We start from the raw sequence: 21,540 nt of genomic DNA on the forward strand, positions 1-21,540 counted from the left end.
TAAATGTCTTGGTCTTGACTTGTTCCCTAAATGTCTTGGTCCTGACCCGGTCTCGATCCCTAAATGTCTTGGTCTTGACTCGATCCCTAAATGTCTTGGTCTTGACTCGATCCCTAAATGTCTTGGTCTTGACTCGGTCTGGATCCCTAAATGTCTTGGTCCTGACCCGGTCTCGATCCCTAAATGTCTTGGTCTTGACTTGTTCCCTAAATGTCTTGGTCTTGACTCAGTCTCGATCCCTAAATGTCTTGGTCTTGACTCGGTCTCGATCCCTAAATGTCTTGGTCTTGACTCGGTCTCGATCCCTAAATGTCTTAGTCTTGACTCGGTCTCGATCCCTACATATCTTGGTCTTGATTTGGTCTCGATCCCTAAATATCTTGGTCTTGACTCGGTCCCGATCCCTAAATGTCTTGGTCTTGTCTCGATCCATAAATGTCTCGGTCTTGACTCGGTCTCGATCCCTAAATGTCTTGGTCTTGACTCGGTCTCGATCCCTAAATGTCTTGGTCTTGACTCGGTCTGGATCCCTAAATGTCTTGGTCCTGACCCGGTCTCGATCCCTAAATGTCTTGGTCTTGACTTGTTCCCTAAATGTCTTGGTCTTGACTCAGTCTCGATCCCTAAATGTCTTGGTCTTGACTCGGTCTCGATCCCTAAATGTCTTGGTCTTGACTCGGTCTCGATCCCTAAATGTCTTGGTCTTGACTCGGTCTCGATCCCTAAATGTCTTGGTCTTGACTCGGTCTCGATCCCTAAATGTCTTGGTCTTGACTCGGTCTCGATCCCTACATATCTTGGTCTTGATTTGGTCTCGATCCCTAAATATCTTGGTCTTGACTCGGTCTCGATCCCTAAATGTCTTGGTCTTGACTCGGTCTCGATCCCTACATATCTTGGTCTTGATTTGGTCTCGATCCATAAATGTCTCGGTCTTGACTCGGTCTTGGACCACCCTGGTCTCGGTTGGTGTGGTCTTGACTACACTGCAGTCAGCATGAATGTGCACATTTCCATGATCATAGATGTGTTGTGGCTGCAGATGAAAGAAATGAGGTGAGCGTTAGTCTTCACAGCACCAACATGTGTAAAAGAAGGTTCTGGACTTTAACAGTTACAGACTTTTCTTTTTGGAAAGTCCCAAAATGAAAACCCTCATGATTGAAGCCATGCCAGCCAAATCATCACGAGTGTTGAAGTTAACTTCTCCCAGTAATCTAATCCCCCCTGACTCCCACTCTTCACTGTTGTATCAGAGCCGGGACGGACTGACAGGATGTCACATTGCTGTCATGAGCTCCCACTGGGTCTGTGGGGTTCAGCTCCTGCCCTCAGCACTGAGAGGGGAGGGGGCGGGAGGTGGCGAGGAGCGCCATGATGCTGGAGATCTCATCTATCTCATCCCCATCCTAAAAACTAAACGACAGACTTTATTGTTTTATCGTATCCGATCATATTTCATGGTGTTGTAGGGTTGATGGTATCCCATTTTATTAGTGTCTCATCCTATCATAGCTTTTTCAAAGAAGCTGTTTTGTGTGTTCATCAAATTGTATCCGGTCGTATTATAAGTATCACCTCCCCATCGTCTAAACACAACATCAGCAGTCTTCAGCGACACGTGGAAACAAAGAGCTAGAAGACAGCGTTAGCACACGAGGCTAAAGGAAGCGTGCAGTGTGCAGTGCACGGGTTCCCATGAAGCCTCACATCGCGCTACTTCTCTTACATTCAATCCATCTGAGATCCTCGATGGAACAACCCGACTGAGTTTGTTGATTCCTAACCAGCAGTGTTGTTCAATTCGATGATGCTACCACAGGCGTAGCTTTGGTTATTTCCATATTACCTATGACTCAGTGAGCTGATTATATCCAGCCCATCACTGCTGGTTGATACCCGCATCTGCAAAATGATGCTCCATAGCTGTATAAGCCCCCTACACACACACACACACACTTAACAGCCTCCAGGTGACACCCACACAGTAACAAATTCACACTCCCTTTTCTTCAACACCTTCTTCTAACACGGATTATTAATACCTCACACTCCTGCGGGCAAACACTGGAGCCAGGCCGGATCTCTGGAAGGCAAGCTTATTGACTGTGATTGTTTCTGAAACATCTCTGGACATCTCCCAATGCACGTAAATCACACACACAAACACACACACACACATTCGCACTTGTGGAATTGCCCACTGGTTTGTCTTCACAACACTATTACAGCCAAACCGGACTGTTAAGCTGCAGCCTCTCGCTGCTCAATCAGGGCTCAAACGGGGACAAATGACAGGTTTGAGAGTGATGTTTTCCTGCAGGACAAAGATTTCCCCAGCACCTCGGGGCACGATTTCCATGCAACAACTGTGGAGAGCTGTTTTGATTGCTTTTCAATCAAGCGAGACAAACACTAATTAGTTTTTTGAAGACGGAGAGGAAGAAGAACTGTAAAATTATAGGCTTCTCTCATGAAGCGTAGATGACTGGCACTCCACTGTTTGGACCCGCTATATGAATATTCTCTCTCTCTCTCCTCCTCTCCCCCCCACTCCTTCTTTATATACTTCTACTTTGGAGAAATTGGTTTCTGTTGAAAGTAACGCAGCAGTATTCAGGAATCTGCACCCTCGTGATTAGGGAACATAACAGTGATGATAGACTATGGTTAAAATAAACAAGGTCAACAATGCACCAATATCTCTGCAGAAAATAATGATCTGTACAGAGCGCGATGACTCACTGTCCACACCACGACCCTCCTGCAGATTTCTCATATCCAAAGTGGCCATTACTGGTGACCAGCATTGATAGTCTAAGACAGAAACAGGGCTCTATGCTCCAAACAAATATTTCTCTCTTTCCACAAATTACTTAAACTCAAGTGTGATTTAAAGTTATTTGTCTGATTTAAACCCCCATCCATCATCTCCAACAACATGAGCCCGAGAGGTCTTATAAACACACCATCCATCCAACCATCCAACCATCCATCCATCATCTCCAACAACATCAGCCCGAGAGGTCTTATAAACACACCTTCCATCCAACCATCCATCCATCATCTCCAACAACATCAGCCCAAGAGGTCTTATAAACATACCGTCCATCCAACCATCCAACTATCATCTCCAACAACATCAGCCCGAGAGGTCTTATAAACACACCATCCAACCAACCATCCATCCATCATCTCCAACAACATCAGCCCGAGAGGTCTTATAAACACACCATCCAACCAACCATCCAACCATCATCTCCAACAACATCAGCCCGAGAGGTCTTATAAACACACCATCCAACCAACCATCCATCCAACCATCCAACCAACCATCCATCCAACCAACCATCCAACCAACCATTCACCATCCAACCAACCATCCATCCATCCAACCATCCATCCAACCAACCATCCATCCAACCATTCACCATCCAACCAACCATCCATCCAACCAACCAACCATCCATCCAACCATTCACCATCCAACCAACCATCCATCCAACCAACCAACCATCCAACCAACCATCCATCCAACCAACCATCCAATCAAACATCCAACCAACCAACCATCCATCCAACCATCCATCCAACCAACCAACCATCCATCTAACCATTGATAGTACGAATTTCTGTGAATACGTTCAGTTTGGTTACACTTTGTAGAGGTGACTTTGCTGTGAGCAGACTACGATCTATTTGGAGAAGCTATGACCATATTTGAAGAGAAGAATGTCTTTCAAGGTTTTCTAAAAGTATAAATGTATGGCCTCAGTTGACAATGGAATGAGGAATTGTTCTTCTAATAGAGGTTTGACATTGTAAGGGTAAAGGTGATGTGATTCTCCTGACCATGTACAGAAGTATCTAAAGTGGGAAGGAATTTGTGACATCTGTTGAACAGTATATAAGGGCTCTGCAACGACTAATAAAGTGTCTATTTCTCAGCCTGCACAGCGTCTCAGTGTATCTGTCAGAATAGAACCACGGCCGTGATTATGCTGCATGAGTACAATCCAGTCTGTTGATAGATTCAGCTTTAGGGACAATTATATTATTCAACCCATCAACCATACAACCAACCATCCATCTAACCATCCATCCAACCATCCATCCAACCAACCGGTCTTTGGATAAAAGCTTACATATGTATCATGTGATCCTGATTTCACTCTTGAATATAATAAACTAAGTCCTCTGTTTTGTTATTATTTTGTTTGGAGAAAGATTGTTGGAAAGACCCTGTAATGCAAATCTTCTCCGGTGCTTTGCTTTCGACCCGATCTCACATGAAACATGAACTGTATCATAAACTGTATGTAACAATAAAATGTACCATAAGCATTACAAAGAAAGGTAATTCTACCAAATAAAAATCATCATATTTAGATGAACTGTTGTACCGTGAAGTTATCTGAGATGCTGTGTGTCTGTGTTATCGTGTCAGTGGTGAAATCATCAAATATTCATGTCATTGTGTCCGTCTCATGAAAAGATGCAGCTCCACACGTCTGAGTGTGATGTGAGGCTTTGATTCAGTCATCATGCTGTTGATAGTTCTCTGATTCAGAGCAGATCCACTCTGATGTGTGTGTGTGTGTGTGCTCCATGTTAATGACTCTCTGTTTTCTCCCCCTGTGTCGGCCTGCAGACGGACGCCGCGCTGATGTACGATGCCGTGCACGTGGTGGCCGTGGCTGTGCAGCAGTCTCAGCAGATCACCGTCAGCTCATTACAGTGCAACCGACACAAACCCTGGCGCTTCGGCAACCGCTTCATGGCCCTCATCAAAGAGGTAGACACTGCTCGACCTGCTCCTCGCTCTGTCTCACACACACACACACACACACACACACACCTTCGCACGCAACATGTGATCTCAGGCAGCAGTCGGAGGCTGAATATGAATAAGGCTGAGGCTGTCAGAAGACGGGGATATGAATAAACACAGATGATTTATGTGTATTTATTTGTATGAAAATTCTTTCAGTGTGTCCATACTCTCTCCCCTCCGAGCGTGGCGTGTTTAAGGAGCCCGTGCTCTGAATTCCAACATTAATCACCCATGCAGAAACAAAAATACAGCATTATCTACATTTTTGGTAATTGCCCCACAGTTCGCTGCGTTTGTGAAGCTGGGACAGCTAATCCAGATCTCTCCGTCTGTGGGAAGGCAGAGGATTAGGAAACCTATATTTAGGGTCTCCCTCTTTAGTTTGCAGATCGTGAGAAGGCTGCAAATAATTAAAGTGGACGGTGACGTTCTGAATGCATACATTCAGATGTGTTTACGTCGAGCTCACAGTCTGTTCTTTCTCTTCCCTCTCTGCTGCTGTCCACATGTTTTTTGTCCTTTGACTTTAAGCTCTCTGTCACACACTAGCTGGAAGACGGCGGCCTTTATAAGAAACACAGTGGAGCTGGCTTTGGTGCAGGAAAGTCATTCAGTATATCTTGTAAAAAGATGGTTTGCACCAAGTCAAAGATCACCACCTTTGAATCATTCTCTTCAGCATGCCCTTTTCTGTGCAGAATGACTCAAGAGATGATTGTGGGAAATAGTTCTGATTGCCCTGCAGATTGAGAGGAAATGTAAAGAACATTGTGTGTTATGACCATGAGGTTTATACAGCAGGTTAACAACCTCATTAGCCTTTACACCTCAGGCCCTTCACATCGTTTGACTTGGGCTTCCTGGCTGTCTTCCCCCCTCCATCAGCTCCGCCCCCTCCCACATGAGTCAAGCAGCAGAGGAGGTTTGTAGAAACCAGCTCTCTCAGAACGCTCCGTTTTAGTGTGTGTGTCTCTTTAAATGCGGTAGACACCACTCCTTCGCTGTAGTGAGAATAAAAATGGCTGACTTGTGAAAAAGTTTAACTCTGGGTTGGGGGTGGAGATACCAGCGGAGGGGAGGGGATTTATTTATTTATTTATTTTTACCAGAATCCCACTGTGATGTCACAAGGGGAGCACTTTAGAAACAGATCATTTATCTCTGTGTTCTGAGACCTTTGGCAAATAAATGTTCCAAAACTCAGAGTGGATTTTTCATAACACGTCCCCTTAAACACTTGTTTGTTTGTTTGTTTGTTTCAGGCAACAAAAAAAAACACCAACTCATGTCCCTGTTACACCTGATCTGAAAGTCCAAAGTCAAACAAAGAGATTGTTGTCCATGAACACAGTTCGATAGTTTCTGGACTTAATCACAAACCGAGCCGAGAGTCCTGTTTGCACTACGAGGAGTTTCAAACAAATCTTCACATTTAATGAAACGAAACTGAACGCTAAAAACTACTTGTTGTTCAATCCATCACTTTAATACAGTTTGATTCAACAGACTGTGCAGACTTTTTTTTTTTTAAGGTTTATTTTTTGGCCTTTTTGCCTTTATTGATAGGACAGTGGATAGAGTCGGAAACAGGGAGAGAGTGGGGAGAGACATGCGGGAAAGTGGCCACAGGCCGGACGCGAACCCGGGCCGCCCGCGCGAGGAGCAAAGCCTCGCAACATGGTGCGCGCGCTGCCGCTGCGCTATCGGCGCCACCCAGACTGTGCAGACTTTACTTAAGTCTCAATGCTCGCTGTATTTAAGAAAACAAACCCCAGATGCACAAACTGAAACCGTTTATTGAGCGCTGATTGATTCAGATGCAGAATATGGTTGGTCCTGTTTTTCTGGGCTCACTTGTGAGAAACTTAGTGGACCGTTAGAGGTCAGCTCACCCCAGTTTGAGAACCACTTTGCTGTCTACAGTGCCGTCCTTTGTGTTCCCTCGCTCTCTCGGTGCCTCCATTTAAAAAAATCTTTGCTTTGACCGAAATCTCCTGAAAAGCATCTTCCTCCAATTTTCCAGCAGTTGACCTTCGGGGTCACTGAGCTGGTGTTTGTTGAACAGCGGGCGTGGAGACGGGAAAAAAGACGAGGTCACAAGTCGTCTTCTCCACTCCATTTGAAAGCTCTCCCCCGCTGGTTAGTTGTTTTCTGGAGAGGATTCATCGGCCCGGCGATTTGGAAAGAACATTTTATGGATTGATCACTCACTCGGCCAGCCATTAAACCAACAAGCCTTCAAGAGTCTCATGAAATATTAAGAGAAGAGCAAACGGTCATAATCACTGTGTTTGAAATGTCCCCACAAGTATAGTTCATTACATTATAGTAAGCTTGACCTATAATGCTGGTCCCCATTTTAAAACTCACACATATCAAAGTAAAGCGTCTCAGGCCGTCTGACACAAACAGCTGAACATTTGAACTATATGAGAACTTTTGGAGTCGATTCAGTTAAAAACAAACAGTGAACATCATGACTCTGATTGTAAAAGAAAAACAGCAAAGAATCAGAATCACCATCTTGGTTTGTCGCTTTATAAAACAATAATCAAAGCAGAGCTAAAGGACACAAATATTCACAGTCAGGTTGAAGGCAGATATAAATGAAGCCTAACTTTAGAGTCTAATAAAGGCCGTGGGAGGAAGGTGGTTCTGACTCACTCAGAGTAGTATGACCAATGTGTTGTGGAGCAGTGGAGTGTACACAGCGAGTCACTTCCAGGTCTGTGACCCCCCCCCCCCCTCCCCCACTTGACTAAAGATAGACCCTGAAGTCCCCCGCAGCACTGTGAGACAACGTGTGACACCTGAGAGAAAGCCACTTTCATGCCACGTTGTTTCCCCATCACAGCCCTAAATATCTGTGGAGATCCACTAATCGTGTTCCTACGGTTACAAATTCAACTTCAGCGTCTGTGTGGGCCGACAGGTATCAGGTTAGACCGCACCAAACAGAGGAGAAGATAAAACCCAGTGCTCGCTCGCTCTCTCTCTCTCTCCCTCTCTCTCTCCTTCTTTCTCTCTCTCCTTCTTTCCCTCTCTCTCTCTCTCTCTCTCTCTCTCTCCTTCTTTCTCTCTCTCCTTCTTTCCCTCTCTCTCTCTCTCTCTCCCTCTATCTCTCTCTCTCTCTCCTTCGTTCCCTCTCTCTCTCTCCCTCTCTCTCTGTCTCTCTCCCTCTCTCTCTATGTCTCCCTCTCTCTCTCTCTCTCTATGTCTCTCTCTCTCTCTCCTTCTCTCTCCCTCTCTCTCTCTCTCTCCCCCCCCCCTCTCTCTCTTGTTTGAAAGCAGATGTGATGCTGATGCTGATGTTGAATGTCTCCTCCCCCCTTTAGGCACACTGGGACGGCCTGACCGGCAGAATCACTTTCAACCGCTCCAACGGTCTGAGGACGGACTTTGACCTGGACGTCATCAGTCTGAAGGAGGAGGGGCTGGAGAAGGTAGCGTGTCTGACTTGTTTCAGGGGTTTATGGACGGACAAGTTAACGTTCAACATTTGTAGCCATATTAAAAACCTACTGGACACACCATATGCTGTGAAAAGCACCAAAGCACCAATAACATTTAAACAGCAATGAAGCACAAACCTACATGAAGACCTGGCTTGTAAAACGACTCCCTCACAATGCTGATGTCGCTCTAGTAGCTCTTAGTGAAGAAATATAAAAGATATTTTTGGCTGCATTCGATCGAACAGCTTTAAGAAGAGACAGGAAGTGTGCCGGTCTTCTCGGCTACCCAGCGCGCACAAAATTCATTCATTTCATACAATGAATATTTTCTAACTTTCCAATTCTTTGTAATTGACAGAAGATTGCTGTTGTTGAGGCTCCTGAGTTGTCAGTTAATTTTTTATAGCCAAACATTTCATGAGAGTCATTGATCCTCCTGTCAGGCTCCCTGTGGAGAACAGAAACACTTGTTGATGACATGTAGAAGAAGACGATGTGTATTTTTAAAATCTGTTCCCTCGGTGTGTTTGCGAGCCGCTCCTGCAGCCGTGCTCACACTCGATGGGAGGGCAGATTTTCTCCTCATTGTCTGAATTTGACTGCACCAAGGTTTTTGTTTTGTTTTGTTTTTTTGCAGTCCTGGTTTCTTCTATTCAAAGGGCGAGCGACAGCTGTACAAACATTACATCCAGACAGCTACAAACACACTCTTTGGTCTTTGTTTTTCAGCCCCGTCGCTGTGAATAAGATGAGATAACACTTCATGAGATGTTCATAAATAAACACTGACATCTTCTCACAGCTTGTTTCAGGGAGAAGATGAGACAGATTCACTTTGATAGATTTATGAGATGATGTGTCCTTCATCATGGTTCAAACTCTCTGTGTGTATTATCTACACCATCTATATCTACGCCCATACCTCCACCTGTGGTGACGAGCCGAGGTTGATCCAGATCTGTCACCATCAGTGTGTGTGGATATCTTGGTCAAAGGTGAATAACGTGCCGCTCTCAGCTGAGCTCCAAACCTCCCCACCTGGTGAACTTCATTATCTGCACACCCAACGAGGAGAGAGAGCACATTTCCTGCAAAGGACAATAAATCTGAATCTGAATCTGAATCTGATTCAAGAGTCAAAAGGATTTTTGCAAAGTTTGCAGAGCGACCAGCTTTCATTCATCCTCGACTCAGCAGTCGTCTGCCGACTCTGGTTTGGATCTGCGTGTTTCTCGATTCTTAATTCGATTCGATTTGTAAATGTGACTTAAAACATTCGTACAATCAGGGGGTGAATCAGTCTGGGGCTCAAACCCAGTACACACACACACACACACACACACACACACACACACACACACACTTTGCTCACATATGTGGAGACGGTCTGGGTCTTTCTGTAGGGACAGGTCCAGACTTGACTCCACACAGTCAGACTCCTTAGACACTTCCAAAGGCTCTGCATATATTTAAAAGATATGACCATGATCAGGGTCGGGTCATTTTGACCCACCGAGAACAATCTGTGACATCGAGCAGCCTGGAGTGAAGCAAGTTCTGCCGAGATCAGGAAGAGACCTCCGACAAAGCTGAACTGTTTCAGGTCTGACTGACATCAACACCAGTGAAAAATATGACACAGCAAGACAAGCACAAGATCATATCCAAAGTCAGAAATCAGTGATTATCCCCGTCCCTGTGGCTTTAGCTCCACATAAATATTTGCTGTTTGGACTTACATGTGTGTGCTGGATTATTTATTTGTGAGCATGTGTTAAAGTTCCCGCCTGAGTAGAAGTGTGTGTGGTTTGCATCTGCTCCCACGAGTCGCCTCTGCGCAGTACTCGGCAGTCAATTTAAGATTCATGAGATTACCGGCGTGACGAGAGCCCGCTAATGCCGCACATGCTAATAAAGCTCTCCGATGGGACGGCAAACACTTCACACTTCAGCATCCGCGCAGGTGCTGCCTCTCTGCGGCTCCTGACCTCTGCGCGGCGTGCTCACACACCTTCATGAATATTTTACCCCATTAATAAAAAACCCTTTCAGAAGCCCTCCAGCCTCATGAAGCCTGAATTAAAGAGTTGATTTGCAATACAAAGCAGATCTCGGGGCCCTCGTGCAAGGTGTCAGAGGAGCCCTGAGGAGTGTGTGGCTGATTTGGGTTTGGTGTTTCTGGTCCCTGCCAGTGGTGCTCAGGGCGGTGAGGTCGGACGGGGGAGGCTGGGTTGTTGACTTGAAGAGAGAGCTGAGAGAGGACAAGAGAGGCCTTGAGGCATGCTCTGATAGCTTCGCCTTCCTCCTCCTCCTCGTCTCCCTCAGTGACGTCCTCCGCTGACCCTCTGAAAGGGCACAGGGCCAATCCAGATCCCTCAGATCATCTCCTGCATGATTCCCTGTGGGAGTCTTGAACAAAGTGTTGACGGTTCACATGGCTGTCAGCCGTGTCCTCAGGGCGCTGCAGGTTCTTATGTCTGAATCCAGCAAAGGAAGACGGCAGAGTTTGAGTACAGGATGTGTCCACGCTGTTCATGTTCTGCCTTCATGTTAGATACAGAAAGGAGTCCTCAGAGAAAGAACTCAGAACTCCTGAATCCCCTTTTCAGGAAGTGCAGCATCCTTTGTGTGGAGCTTTGAGTCTTCACTAACCCTAGCTAACGAAGCTGGTTATAAATGAGGGCTCTCACATAAGACAGCTGATGAAGCTTCATATGATCTATTACAATCGTGTAAACGTAGCTAGCAGGTCATCATATTTCAGAGAACAGATAAAAGAAAATGAAGAGCTTGAACTTATAAATGAGACTTTGACCAAAACAAAGGTTTTTCTAACCTGTCTGTCTGTCTACAAACCCCCCCCAATGATGAGAAAGTCCATCCTCTCCGTCTTCTGCCTGCTCCACTTTTCAGAAAATGTGTGCTTAAACTTTTCCCTTCATGACATCACAAAGGGCAGTAGCCCCTCCCCCAGGTGGGTGACACTCCCACAGCTAGGTGTTTGTTCTGCCCTCTGAGTCTGCCTTCTCACCGTAAACAATAGGACATGGAGCCAGAAAGCACTGAGTACACCCGAGCCCTTCCAGAGAGGGGGCGTGGCCAGACACAGCTCATTTACATATTTAAAGCTACAGACACAGAAACAGCCTGTTCTGAGCAGGGCTGAAATAGAGGGGTTTATAGACATGATCAAATACAGGATCAGAGTGGATTTACAACAACACACTTCACATACATGTTGAAGAGGAGCTCTGAGAATTATAAAGTTAAATAAAGTTGTTGAAAGATAGAATAATATGTGACCTTTAAATTGGTGTATTTGTTTCACAGATTGGTACCTGGGATCCTCCGAGTGGTCTGAACATGACGGACAACCAGAAGGGAAAGACCACGAACGTCTCTGATTCCTTAGCTAATCGCTCGCTGGTCGTCTCCACCATACTGGTAATCTCATTCTTACTATGATGATTCTTTTTTGTACAGTCGATGAAGGACGTGCACCACAGTCAGCATCTGTCTTTTAGCTGTTGACTTGAATTTACATGTAGGTTGTGTGTTTTGTGTTTTCTGACCAAACTTAGAGACTGAATCAGAGACAAGAACATGTGTTCATTCAAGATGCATTTCTTTCTCTTGTCTTTCTGTGGCCACACGGTTCTGTGAGCTGGTAGCGTCCATTTTTAATACAAAACCCATGCAGCCCAGCATCCTGGACACCTAAACAGCCTTGTGCATGCTGCACATCTGGCCATGCTCATGTCCATTTTCTCCCTCACTGACCGATATCCAGCTGTGAATGAACCTGTTATCCCTGTTTGAGTTCTGCTGAACATGCCGAGTGTTTTTGTATCCATATGTGAGACACGATGATGAAGTCGTGACTGTAACATCATACCAATATTCAGACCGTTAGTTTTTATATCCGACTACTTCAGCCCATTTTAAAAACAGTCACTTTTTATTGTGTCTGTAACATCAGACAACAAGAACCGACCTCCTGCTTTTAAAAATAATGCAACTACAAGAGAGCAAAAAAAAAGAATAAAGTTCTGTTAAAAACCAAATTTAAATGTTATTTTTTTACATCAGGAATTTAAACATGATTAGAGCCTGGTTCAAACATTTTGTAATCAACAGAACATTCATTTCTTGAATCGGCTCCTCTTGTTTTTCTTACAGTAAGGCTAAGAGTTATGGATCATTATGGGCGTGGCAGATCTGACTGACTGGGTCGCAGGTTTTAGAGGTTTGACAGGAGGCTTAAGAAACTCGATTAACCCAAATTAAGTTTTCCAAAACTTTCCAAAAATAGAGACAACGGTCATTTTGGCTTTAAGACGACAAAGAAGACAAAAAGGGGACATCGCTGAGACTTGAGTCACTCATTACAGTAAACACCGTGATAGGACCCCACAGTCAGAATCAAACAACAGAGTGGGATTAATGATGCAGTTTTTGACCAATGTGTCAGTGCGGTTTGCTCAACTGCTATGAAAGGATTTCTTAATATTAATGTCTGGAGAACTCAGTTTCCTCCTGCTGCCATTTTGGGCCAACAAAGTGCAATTGAAATGTGGCAGCTTTAAATGTCTGTTTATAGCCAAATCAAATTGTAATGGTGCTTTATGCGGGGCCAATTATACTGTGGAAGGCTGGAGGAGCTCTCAGCCGTAGCACACTCCCTCCAAAGATGTCATTCTTTTTAAGCTTTTCCTCTCGAAAAATCCTTCAGTGCTTTGCCTGAGCTGCCCTTTCTGTTCAGAGCACTTTCTGGGGGGATGCTGCTCTCCGCCTCAATAGAAGCCGAGTACCCCAAAGCACTGCACTCCCAAATTACCAGCTGACTTCACCGCCGTGGAGGACTCCAATTTGGTGGAGGGGGGGGGAGGTGGTGGGGGGCAGGCAGGCAGGCAAAATTGACTGATTGATTGTCCAATCATATTTCATGGTTTACGGCTCTTCCTCCCATCGAACGATTCATCCCCCCATACTGTGTTGTCTTCTCTGCTGCCAGTGAGCCAGGAAACAAACAAGCCGGCCCCAAACTTTAAGAAGAAACAACAACAACATCTTCTGATCCATATCAAACAGACTGAGTGCTGCAGTGAAGCTCTGGTTTCTGAAATGGTTCTGGTCTGGCTTCTCTGCAGAGACTGATCTGAAGGATAGCTGGACTGTGTTGATGTTTGTATGAGAGAGAGATTAAGAGTTGAGAATTCAAATGATTTTTCATAAAATATGAAAATGTTTTGATGGTTTTTCTTGGTTGACTTTGGAAGTTTCTAGAGGGGAAGTGAGTGTGTTTCCATCAGCCAATGACAGCTGAGTTTGGGACCATTCAACAATCGAACGCCGCTCTGAAAGGAGAATATGATGAAGCAACAAAAAACAATCGTGGTTGGATGAAACAGCCAGCAGGTCGAGCTTGGAGAACCTCGGCTGTGCATGTTGGACGGGCAGGTGACAAACACCAGTGGTTAGCTTGTTCTGATTCACGTTTCCATGACAACACATGTCACATCCTCAGCTCGCTCGCAGCGTGGGGACAAGGCAGTAAATGTACTCTGGGTGGTGATGAGCCCAGGAGGAACACGCTGCAACAAGCGTGAGGTGCTGAGACTGTGGGTTCGAATCCGGCCTCGGCCCTTTGCTGCACGCCATCCTCTACTCTCTCCAGCTGTCCGTCTAGTAAAGGCTAAAAGTGACAGCGGTATATATATGCATTATTTCAGGTGGTGAGGTGTGTGTGTGTGTGTGTGTGTGTGTGAGACCTATGTGGCGTTCTCCTGATGGACAGCGTTTAGCATCATTTGTCACAGAATTCCGATCAGTGTTTTTGTTTTCCTGAGCACATTCTGAGAGACGTTCTGAGACTTTAACGGAGACTTTGATTAGTCGTGGAGTGAGAGAATAATGTGGAGAGAAATCCATCGTGTCTGTTTCCCAAAAAAAAAAAAAAAAGCTGCCGCAGGAGTTTCAGGCCCGCAGCGAAACAAATAAAAGCCTAATAAATGTTGGAGGGAGCGATTCCCGAGGTGAAATCTAATCGCTCCTGTGAGGAAAGTAAAGGCAGAGCGTCCACACCTCCTCCTGCGTTCTTTGAACGGTCCAACATGTGTCATGGTGGAAAATGTTTCTCCAGAGCTGTGCATGGTCTCATCTGTAACCTGTACACAGCAGCAGCCCCAGCCTTCAAAATGACTGCACGGGAATAATCAGTCATGGGAGTGGAATCTTTTTTTTTTTCTTTTTTTAAACTGAGCGGAAATTAAACAGGTCTGAAACTTTTCCTTTAATTAATCTCCACAGATAAATGTTTCTTTCGTGACCCCAACACAAACTTTGTGCCAACACGGAGGAGCTGGGAGCACACGCCCCAAACATCTTGTTCTCCGTGCACGCATGGTCCCCTCTGTGCAGCGTGCACTCCTGCAGACAGCAGGCGCTCATCTCTGTGTCACCACAGGCGTGACAGTGGAGGCAAACGGCTCGCAGCGTGACAAATGGAAGCCACATACCATCCTGCTGCCGAGGAGGGAAGCATAAAAATAACAATATCAAGTAAATTAGGGGTTGTCATTAGTTATGGCGGGCCTTCTTTCCTTCCGCGCGTGCTGAGAAGTGATTGGATTGCAGTTATTAGCGAAGACTCTCCGCAGCTGTAATTGCCATATCAGGATTGAGTCATGGGGAGATGTGTGATGGCTGTGAGCAGGGAGGGAAGGAAGGGAGGGCTGACAATAATTGGGTTTGTTACATTTGATTGATGCACACTTTCATCCAGCTTCTCATCATTTTCTCAGGGATTATGCGCTATAAAACATGATGTAATTACTGCTGAGATCTCGGCCTATCAACACTTTATCTACTTTGAAAATCGCTCCCGTCATGTTGAGATATAAGTGAAGTAACGTTTAGGCTAATGGCGGACGCTGCGGATGATAGACTGTATCACGTCTCCAGTGAGGGAGGAGTGGGTCACGCTCGTATTTTATCCCCGCACAGCAACCTGCTGAATATGACACAGCTCGCTGTTACTTCTGTAAAAATATTGCCATGTGCGTGGACTGTAATTTGCATGTAATTGGATTCTCTGTTGCACCGAGAAGAGCCAGGAAAAGGCTCAGCAGCTGGGACAGTCAGGGCAGCATGTGCCTCATTATAGCCGTCATGAGTTTTAGTTAAGTATCTGTTTCCTAAGCAGCTGCTGAAGAACACAGTAGCTCACCATTGATCATCTCGAGTAATCCGTTAGCTTAACTGCTTGTCGAGTGAACCACGCCAAACCTCTCACCTGCCAACACTTCCTCCACGTGTTTCATGCAATCTCCCGCTCGCTTGTTTCTCACAGGAAACGCCTCACAGTCGTATCACACCGTGTCCAAATAAACGGATCCAGAGGGTTCGTGTGTTTACCCCAAGATACCAAAGTCGCCTGATTGTCTATGAATCACAATGCAAACACACAACCCCGAAGAAACCCACAAGGGCGCGTGTGCACGGATGGCTTCTAAGAGAAACGACACCAGAGCTGGATGAGGACTACCGTAAATTCTGGACTATTGAGCGCACCTGGATATAAGCCGCACCGGCTAAAAATAAGTAAATGTATTTGTACATATATAAGCCACACTTGATTATAAGCCGCAGGTGTCCACATTGTAACAGAGCTATTTACACAGAAAGACGTGACATAAAAACATTGTTTTAACTTTTAATTAAATACGTAGGCTAACGGTAACATCCGCAAATACGAAGCCTGGTGGAATTCCTTTATCGAACAGTGTCTGTAACACGGCTGATGAAAAAGATTACTGTAATACATTTCACAAGAAAAAGTCCATCCATTCACTACCTCAGAATGACTTCATTACTCACTTCCTCAGTCTCTTTTTCGTTGTCGCTGTCAGTGTCAACTTTACATGCAGCAGCTCTGTTAGCTTCTTTGACAGCCGGGTCGATCACCTTTAACTTGAAAGCTGCATCATATGCATTTCTCTGTGTGTTAAGATCTGATATTAAGATCCGATGTGACGAGGTCAAATGTTTTTGCGGCACAAGCTCATTGTCCCCCAAGAAAAATCCATAAATAAGCTGCATCCATGTAAAAGCTGCAGTGTTCAAACCGTGACAAAAAAGTAGCGGCTTGTAGTCCAGAATTTACGGTATATTTCCTGATATTTTCCTGCTGCAGCCGCCTCAGGTGACAAACTGATGTTGAGTGAATGCCTGAAAGCGTTCACTTTCTGTGCACTGTTGGAGAGAAGGTGATGATGGTTTGTCTGTGTTGGGCTCAGATTCAAGTCGCACATTAAAATACACATAGATGCAGGTTAATGACCCCTTCTGATTCGTCTCCATGTGAGGAAACTTGCAGCTTTTAGATTTCAGACTCGTTCTGTCGGAGCAGGATTTCAAGATGGCTTTGTATCTTTTCTATTATTTACTGGAGCTGTGCAATCGTTCAATCAGGCGTTTCTTGAATAAAATAAATGTGTGTCCTATCTCTGAAGAACATCAGCACCAAAAAAAAAAAAAAAAAAAAAAAAGCTCCTTAAATCTGAAAATAGGAATGTGTTGAGGGACGACAGGAGAGGAAATAGGATTAACAAACAACAGAGCTGATCGCTGTGAGTGTTTCAGGAAAGAGACAGATGTGGAGACTGAATTGATATATAGGCTTTGAAGCATTTATCACTTACCATGCTGAAGAATCTGTAATGTAAAGGATCATTACGCTGAATGCCTGAGCCATCAAACATATGTTGTTAGTGGAACATATCCTGTGATTATCTGCTGCGTGATGCAGCTCATTTTTCTCATTTGTCCTGAGGACCGGTGTTACCATCAGCTCGCCGTACGCAGCACATTCATCAGATTGTGAAACAGTAATTAAACTAGACCAACTGAAATGAACTCAACAAAGGTATGTTGTTCTCTTTGCACAAGAATCAATAACAGACTGAGGAATTGATCACACATGTTTAGTCCCACAGGCCCCTCTGTGCACATGAGCTGCATCTTTCACAGACACACAAAGTTGTGAACTTGTTTTGGAAACAACGTGAGCCGACTGAGTCGAGTCCAAGCAGCAACCTCAGGTGTTGAAAAATGAAGCCGATGCAATATGCTAAACCCTGCAGTTCCTCAAGTGTCCACTTGAGGCTTTCTGCAGAAGCAGCAAAAATCACATACACACCCATTCAAAAAAATCCAGCATGAATTAACATGAGTACAGCTTGATCCCAATAAGAGACAGGACTGATTCATTGGTGCTCATGGGCCAGTTTTGATTATATGTTATTCATAATAAGGCGTGGAGCTGAGCTGATTGACAGGTGGGCGCCGTGTAACGGTTTGTCAGGTGGTTTAAAACCCGCCTCAGCTCCAGTTCTCAGCCTGTCGTTAGCTTGACTCAAAGTTAGCCTGAGACAGCATTTCCAGCACGGCGGCTGCTGCCGATGAGCCTCCAGACACTCAGGCTTTAAACATTTATATTTAGCTTTTATATATGTTTAGCCGTGTTTAACCTTGTGATGTGTCACAGGGCTTACTGGGTACAGACTGGGAGAAATAGTCTGAACTTCAGTGAGCTCCATTAGAAGAATCAAAACACACAGGTAGCCAACGCAGACGTGTCCTGTGTGCTCTCCTTCTGCTCTTCGTAGAAATCTTCTTTTTCAGAAGACCAGAGAGAGGAGCGTTTCAATAATGGATTCTGCAGGTGATAATAAGAGTCTCTGTGTGGACGGTGACGTTCGTTAAACACAGGAAGTGTGACTCTGTTTGGAGTTTTTCATAACGAGACATCAGATGACGCGAGGAGCCATGGCAACACCCTTTTGACTTGTGTACATGCTTTTGATACCACTTCAGCCTTGACGTCTTTTCTATTCATTCACCAGCTTTCAAGTAAATCAAATAAGCCACCTTGTTAGAGGTCGTCAAAGTTCAACCCCTGCAAAAAAAAGAAAAAAATGCACCGACAGAAACAAACCTGATAAAAGCTTTTCCTTCCTAGAGATGCTGCATATTCTCTGTGTTTGTAACTTTAGTCTATTTCATCTGTTGTGATTAAACAGTGCAGTCAGAGACGTCTTTCATCTCCACTATCTTCCGTCCTTTTTCAGTCGAGCCAACGGGCCGCCCGCCATCGCAACCACTGCATGCTGAGAGCACCTGGATGATCAGCTCTGCTCTCAGCCACGCTGCGTGGAAGGCAATCAATAACACTAAAATAATGTTTGAGAACGACTCAAATAAGGCAGCGTCGTTTGTTTTATCTCAGGCAGAAAAATCCATTGTTTTTAATTTGTGGGAGAAGAATGGGGCTGAATGTGTGTTTAAGGAGAGTCTGCGGAGAGAGATGGGAGCGCTGTGGCTTTAATTAGGTTTGCTTTACGGAGATACTTGGCTTCTCTTTCGCTCTCGGCTTTTAATTAAAGATACAGCCGCCTCCGTCTGCACTCCGGCTCGCTGCAGGACAGAGCATGGTGCGTGTGTGCGTGTGTGTGTGTGTGTGTGTGTGCGTGTGTGTGTTTGTGTGTGTTCAGGGTTGCTGAGGAGAACCAAATAAAGCTTGGGCCTTTATTTGTGATGATGGCAGTGTCATCATTGACAGTGATGTAGGAAGTCCACCACCTCACCTGATGGACAGATGTACGTTCAGAGACTCTTCCTAAAAGAAGTCAACATTAAAAGTCTTCTGGCTTCACTTGCTGTGAGTTGTTGTGCCGTGCATCATTCATACAGTCTTTGAGTCATGTGTCAGATTACGTTCTTCCCACGGATGTGTTGATTACATTTTCTCAAACGTAGCTGGAGGTGGATGCTCGGTTAAATCAAAGCTGGCATTTCACTTTTGCTGTTATTCTTAAAAATATGGAAAAAAATTTAAATCCATCAACACATAAAAACAAACTGCACAAAATATTGCAGAAGTTCAAAAATCAAAAAGAAATCAATATCTGATTTTGGTCCTTACAGATGAGTAGACGTCTACTCATCTGAAACGGGATCAACGAGTCTCGTTTTGCAGGTTTTTTCTACAACATGTAAAATCGATGAATCGGCCAGCCCATAATATCTGCCCATGTATCGTTCAGGGTCGAATGTGAAGGGAGAGACTCCTCTCATGTTCTGTCTTTCTTCTGATCATTTCCCAGGTAAGGTAAGAGCTCTCTCCTGTCCAGCAGGAATCACAGCTAGTGCACATCGTTCCAGCGAGAGACGCTCGCTGTTAACCAGGCCGGCCGCTGTTTATGATAATTACAGTCTTTCACAGCTGACAGGGGGTGAGAGGTCAGAAGCTGCTAATGGGCTCACAATGGCGTCTTTGTGCTCGGCGTGTGAGATAACAGTCGGTGCACTCGTTAACACGGCTGCATTAGAGAGAGAGAGAGAGAGAGAGAGGGGATGATGATTTAAAGGAGTTAACAGAAGGTGCTTACAGAGGGAAAGAATCATCCAAACAAAGTCGACTGCATGTAGCCGTTATTACAAAGTGTGGGGCCGATCCCCAGGGCCGATTCTAAGGGCTGTTGGGGCCCGAGGCAAAAAGCAAACCTCCAACCAAGAGTGAGTGTTGTCAGATGGGAAACCTTCAGGGAGCTTTCCTACTGTCAATGTTGGTTAAACACGGTGGCGTCCTCCTGCAAGTGAACATGCAGTGACCACTCTTGAGTCTGTTGTTGGCGCTCCAGGCAAACATTAGACTCGATTTGCAGACACAAAGAGCACAAAGTAAGGCCTGAATTACAAAAACATTCAAGGGAAGGTTCACCTGTCAAACGTCAAATTTTTTATCAGAATTTCACCAAAATATCTAAATTAATAAAAAAATGGACGAAACCTATTAGATATATTTGGTTGTTAAGCACTTACGTTAGCTCACATATTTCCAACAGTAATCAAAAACAAATCTGTTATTTTTATTATCCCGTTTGTTACTGGGTGTGTCTTGTCGTTTTATCGTTGCCGTGGAAACACCAGATGTTGTCCCACTTCATAAAAGCTGCCGTCCTGTTGCTGTTTGTGCTGCTGTGATAAAAACGTCACGTTGATAATACTCAGATACATTAACTCGTCTGTAAGCATATTCTCCTTCACTTACCTCTGTTAAAGTGTCGATGGATGGATGATGGATGGATGGATGATGGATAGATGGATGATGGAAGGAAGGATGGATGATGGATGGATGGATGATGGATGGATGATGGATGGAAGGATGGATGGATGGAAGGATGGATGGATGGATGGATGATTGATAGATGGATGGATGGAAGGATGGATGGATGGATGGATGGATGATTGATTGATGGATGGATGGAAGGATGGATGGATGGATGGATGGATGGATGATTGATTGATGGATGATGGATGATGGATGATGGAAGGAAGGATGGATGATGGATGGATGGATGATGGATGGATGATGGATGGAAGGATGGATGGATGATGGATGGATGGATGATGGATGGATGATGGATGGAAGGATGGATGGATGGATGGATGGATGGATGATTGATGGATGGATGATGGATAGATGGATGGATGGATGGATGGATGGAAGGATGGATGGATGGATGGATGGATGATGGATAGATGGAAGGATGGATGGATGGATGGATGGATGATTGATGGATGGATGATGGATAGATGGATGGATGGATGGATGGATGATGGATGGATGGATGGATGGACGGACAGACTGACAGACTTGTCATAACAATCGGTTGACTCTGTCACACCATGCGGACGCTGCTGGAGTTAAAAGAAAATAACCGTGTGAATAAAACACTAAATGGAAATCATCCGGCCTCGTTTAAGAGCTCTGAGCAAAGGTGCCTCGCTTGTTATGAGTCTGCTGTAAGTGTAAGAGAGTGTGCTCGTTCTATTCAACTCAATCCTCTTTATTCAAGCCCTTAGAGGGCACAAATAAAGATCCTTTGAAATCTGACTCCCATCGTCGTTTACACTGGAAGGATTCAAACCAAGCGTGCCATCACCATCGAAACAGCTATGGTTTCAGTTACCATGGCGATGGTAAGTAAAGGAAAACCCGCTGCTCCCTCCTCGGTGAAGTAGGAGGGAGTGGAAGGTGTCACATCAGTGTGACACTGTCATTAGTTCTAGCCTGACCTGCCAGCTGAGTGTTTTTGTTTGTTTCCGCTTTAATTAGTTTCTCGTATCGTAAACAACACTTCAAGAGGTCGAAGGTCAAAATCACACGGAGACCTTTTTACCTGTGAC

At 44.9% G+C, this 21,540-nt stretch overlaps 1 protein-coding gene across 4 annotated transcripts in view; it reads left to right on the plus strand.

Annotated features, from left to right (window-relative positions):
- Window positions 1–21,540, plus strand: part of LOC306823715 (glutamate receptor ionotropic, kainate 2) — a 231,826-nt gene that overhangs the window by 145,065 nt on the left and 65,221 nt on the right. For all 4 annotated transcript variants that reach the window (XM_079343484.1, XM_079343481.1, XM_079343483.1 and 1 more), the window contains 3 exons: window positions 4,652–4,795; window positions 8,170–8,277; window positions 11,620–11,733. In XM_079343484.1, coding sequence (XP_079199610.1) covers window positions 4,652–4,795; window positions 8,170–8,277; window positions 11,620–11,733 — 366 coding nt within the window. The remainder of the gene's footprint in view (window positions 1–4,651; window positions 4,796–8,169; window positions 8,278–11,619; window positions 11,734–21,540) is intronic.

Source organism: Symphodus melops (assembly GCF_947650265.1).
Source record: "Symphodus melops genome assembly, chromosome: 5".
Taxonomy (NCBI): Eukaryota; Metazoa; Chordata; class Actinopteri; order Labriformes; family Labridae; genus Symphodus; species Symphodus melops.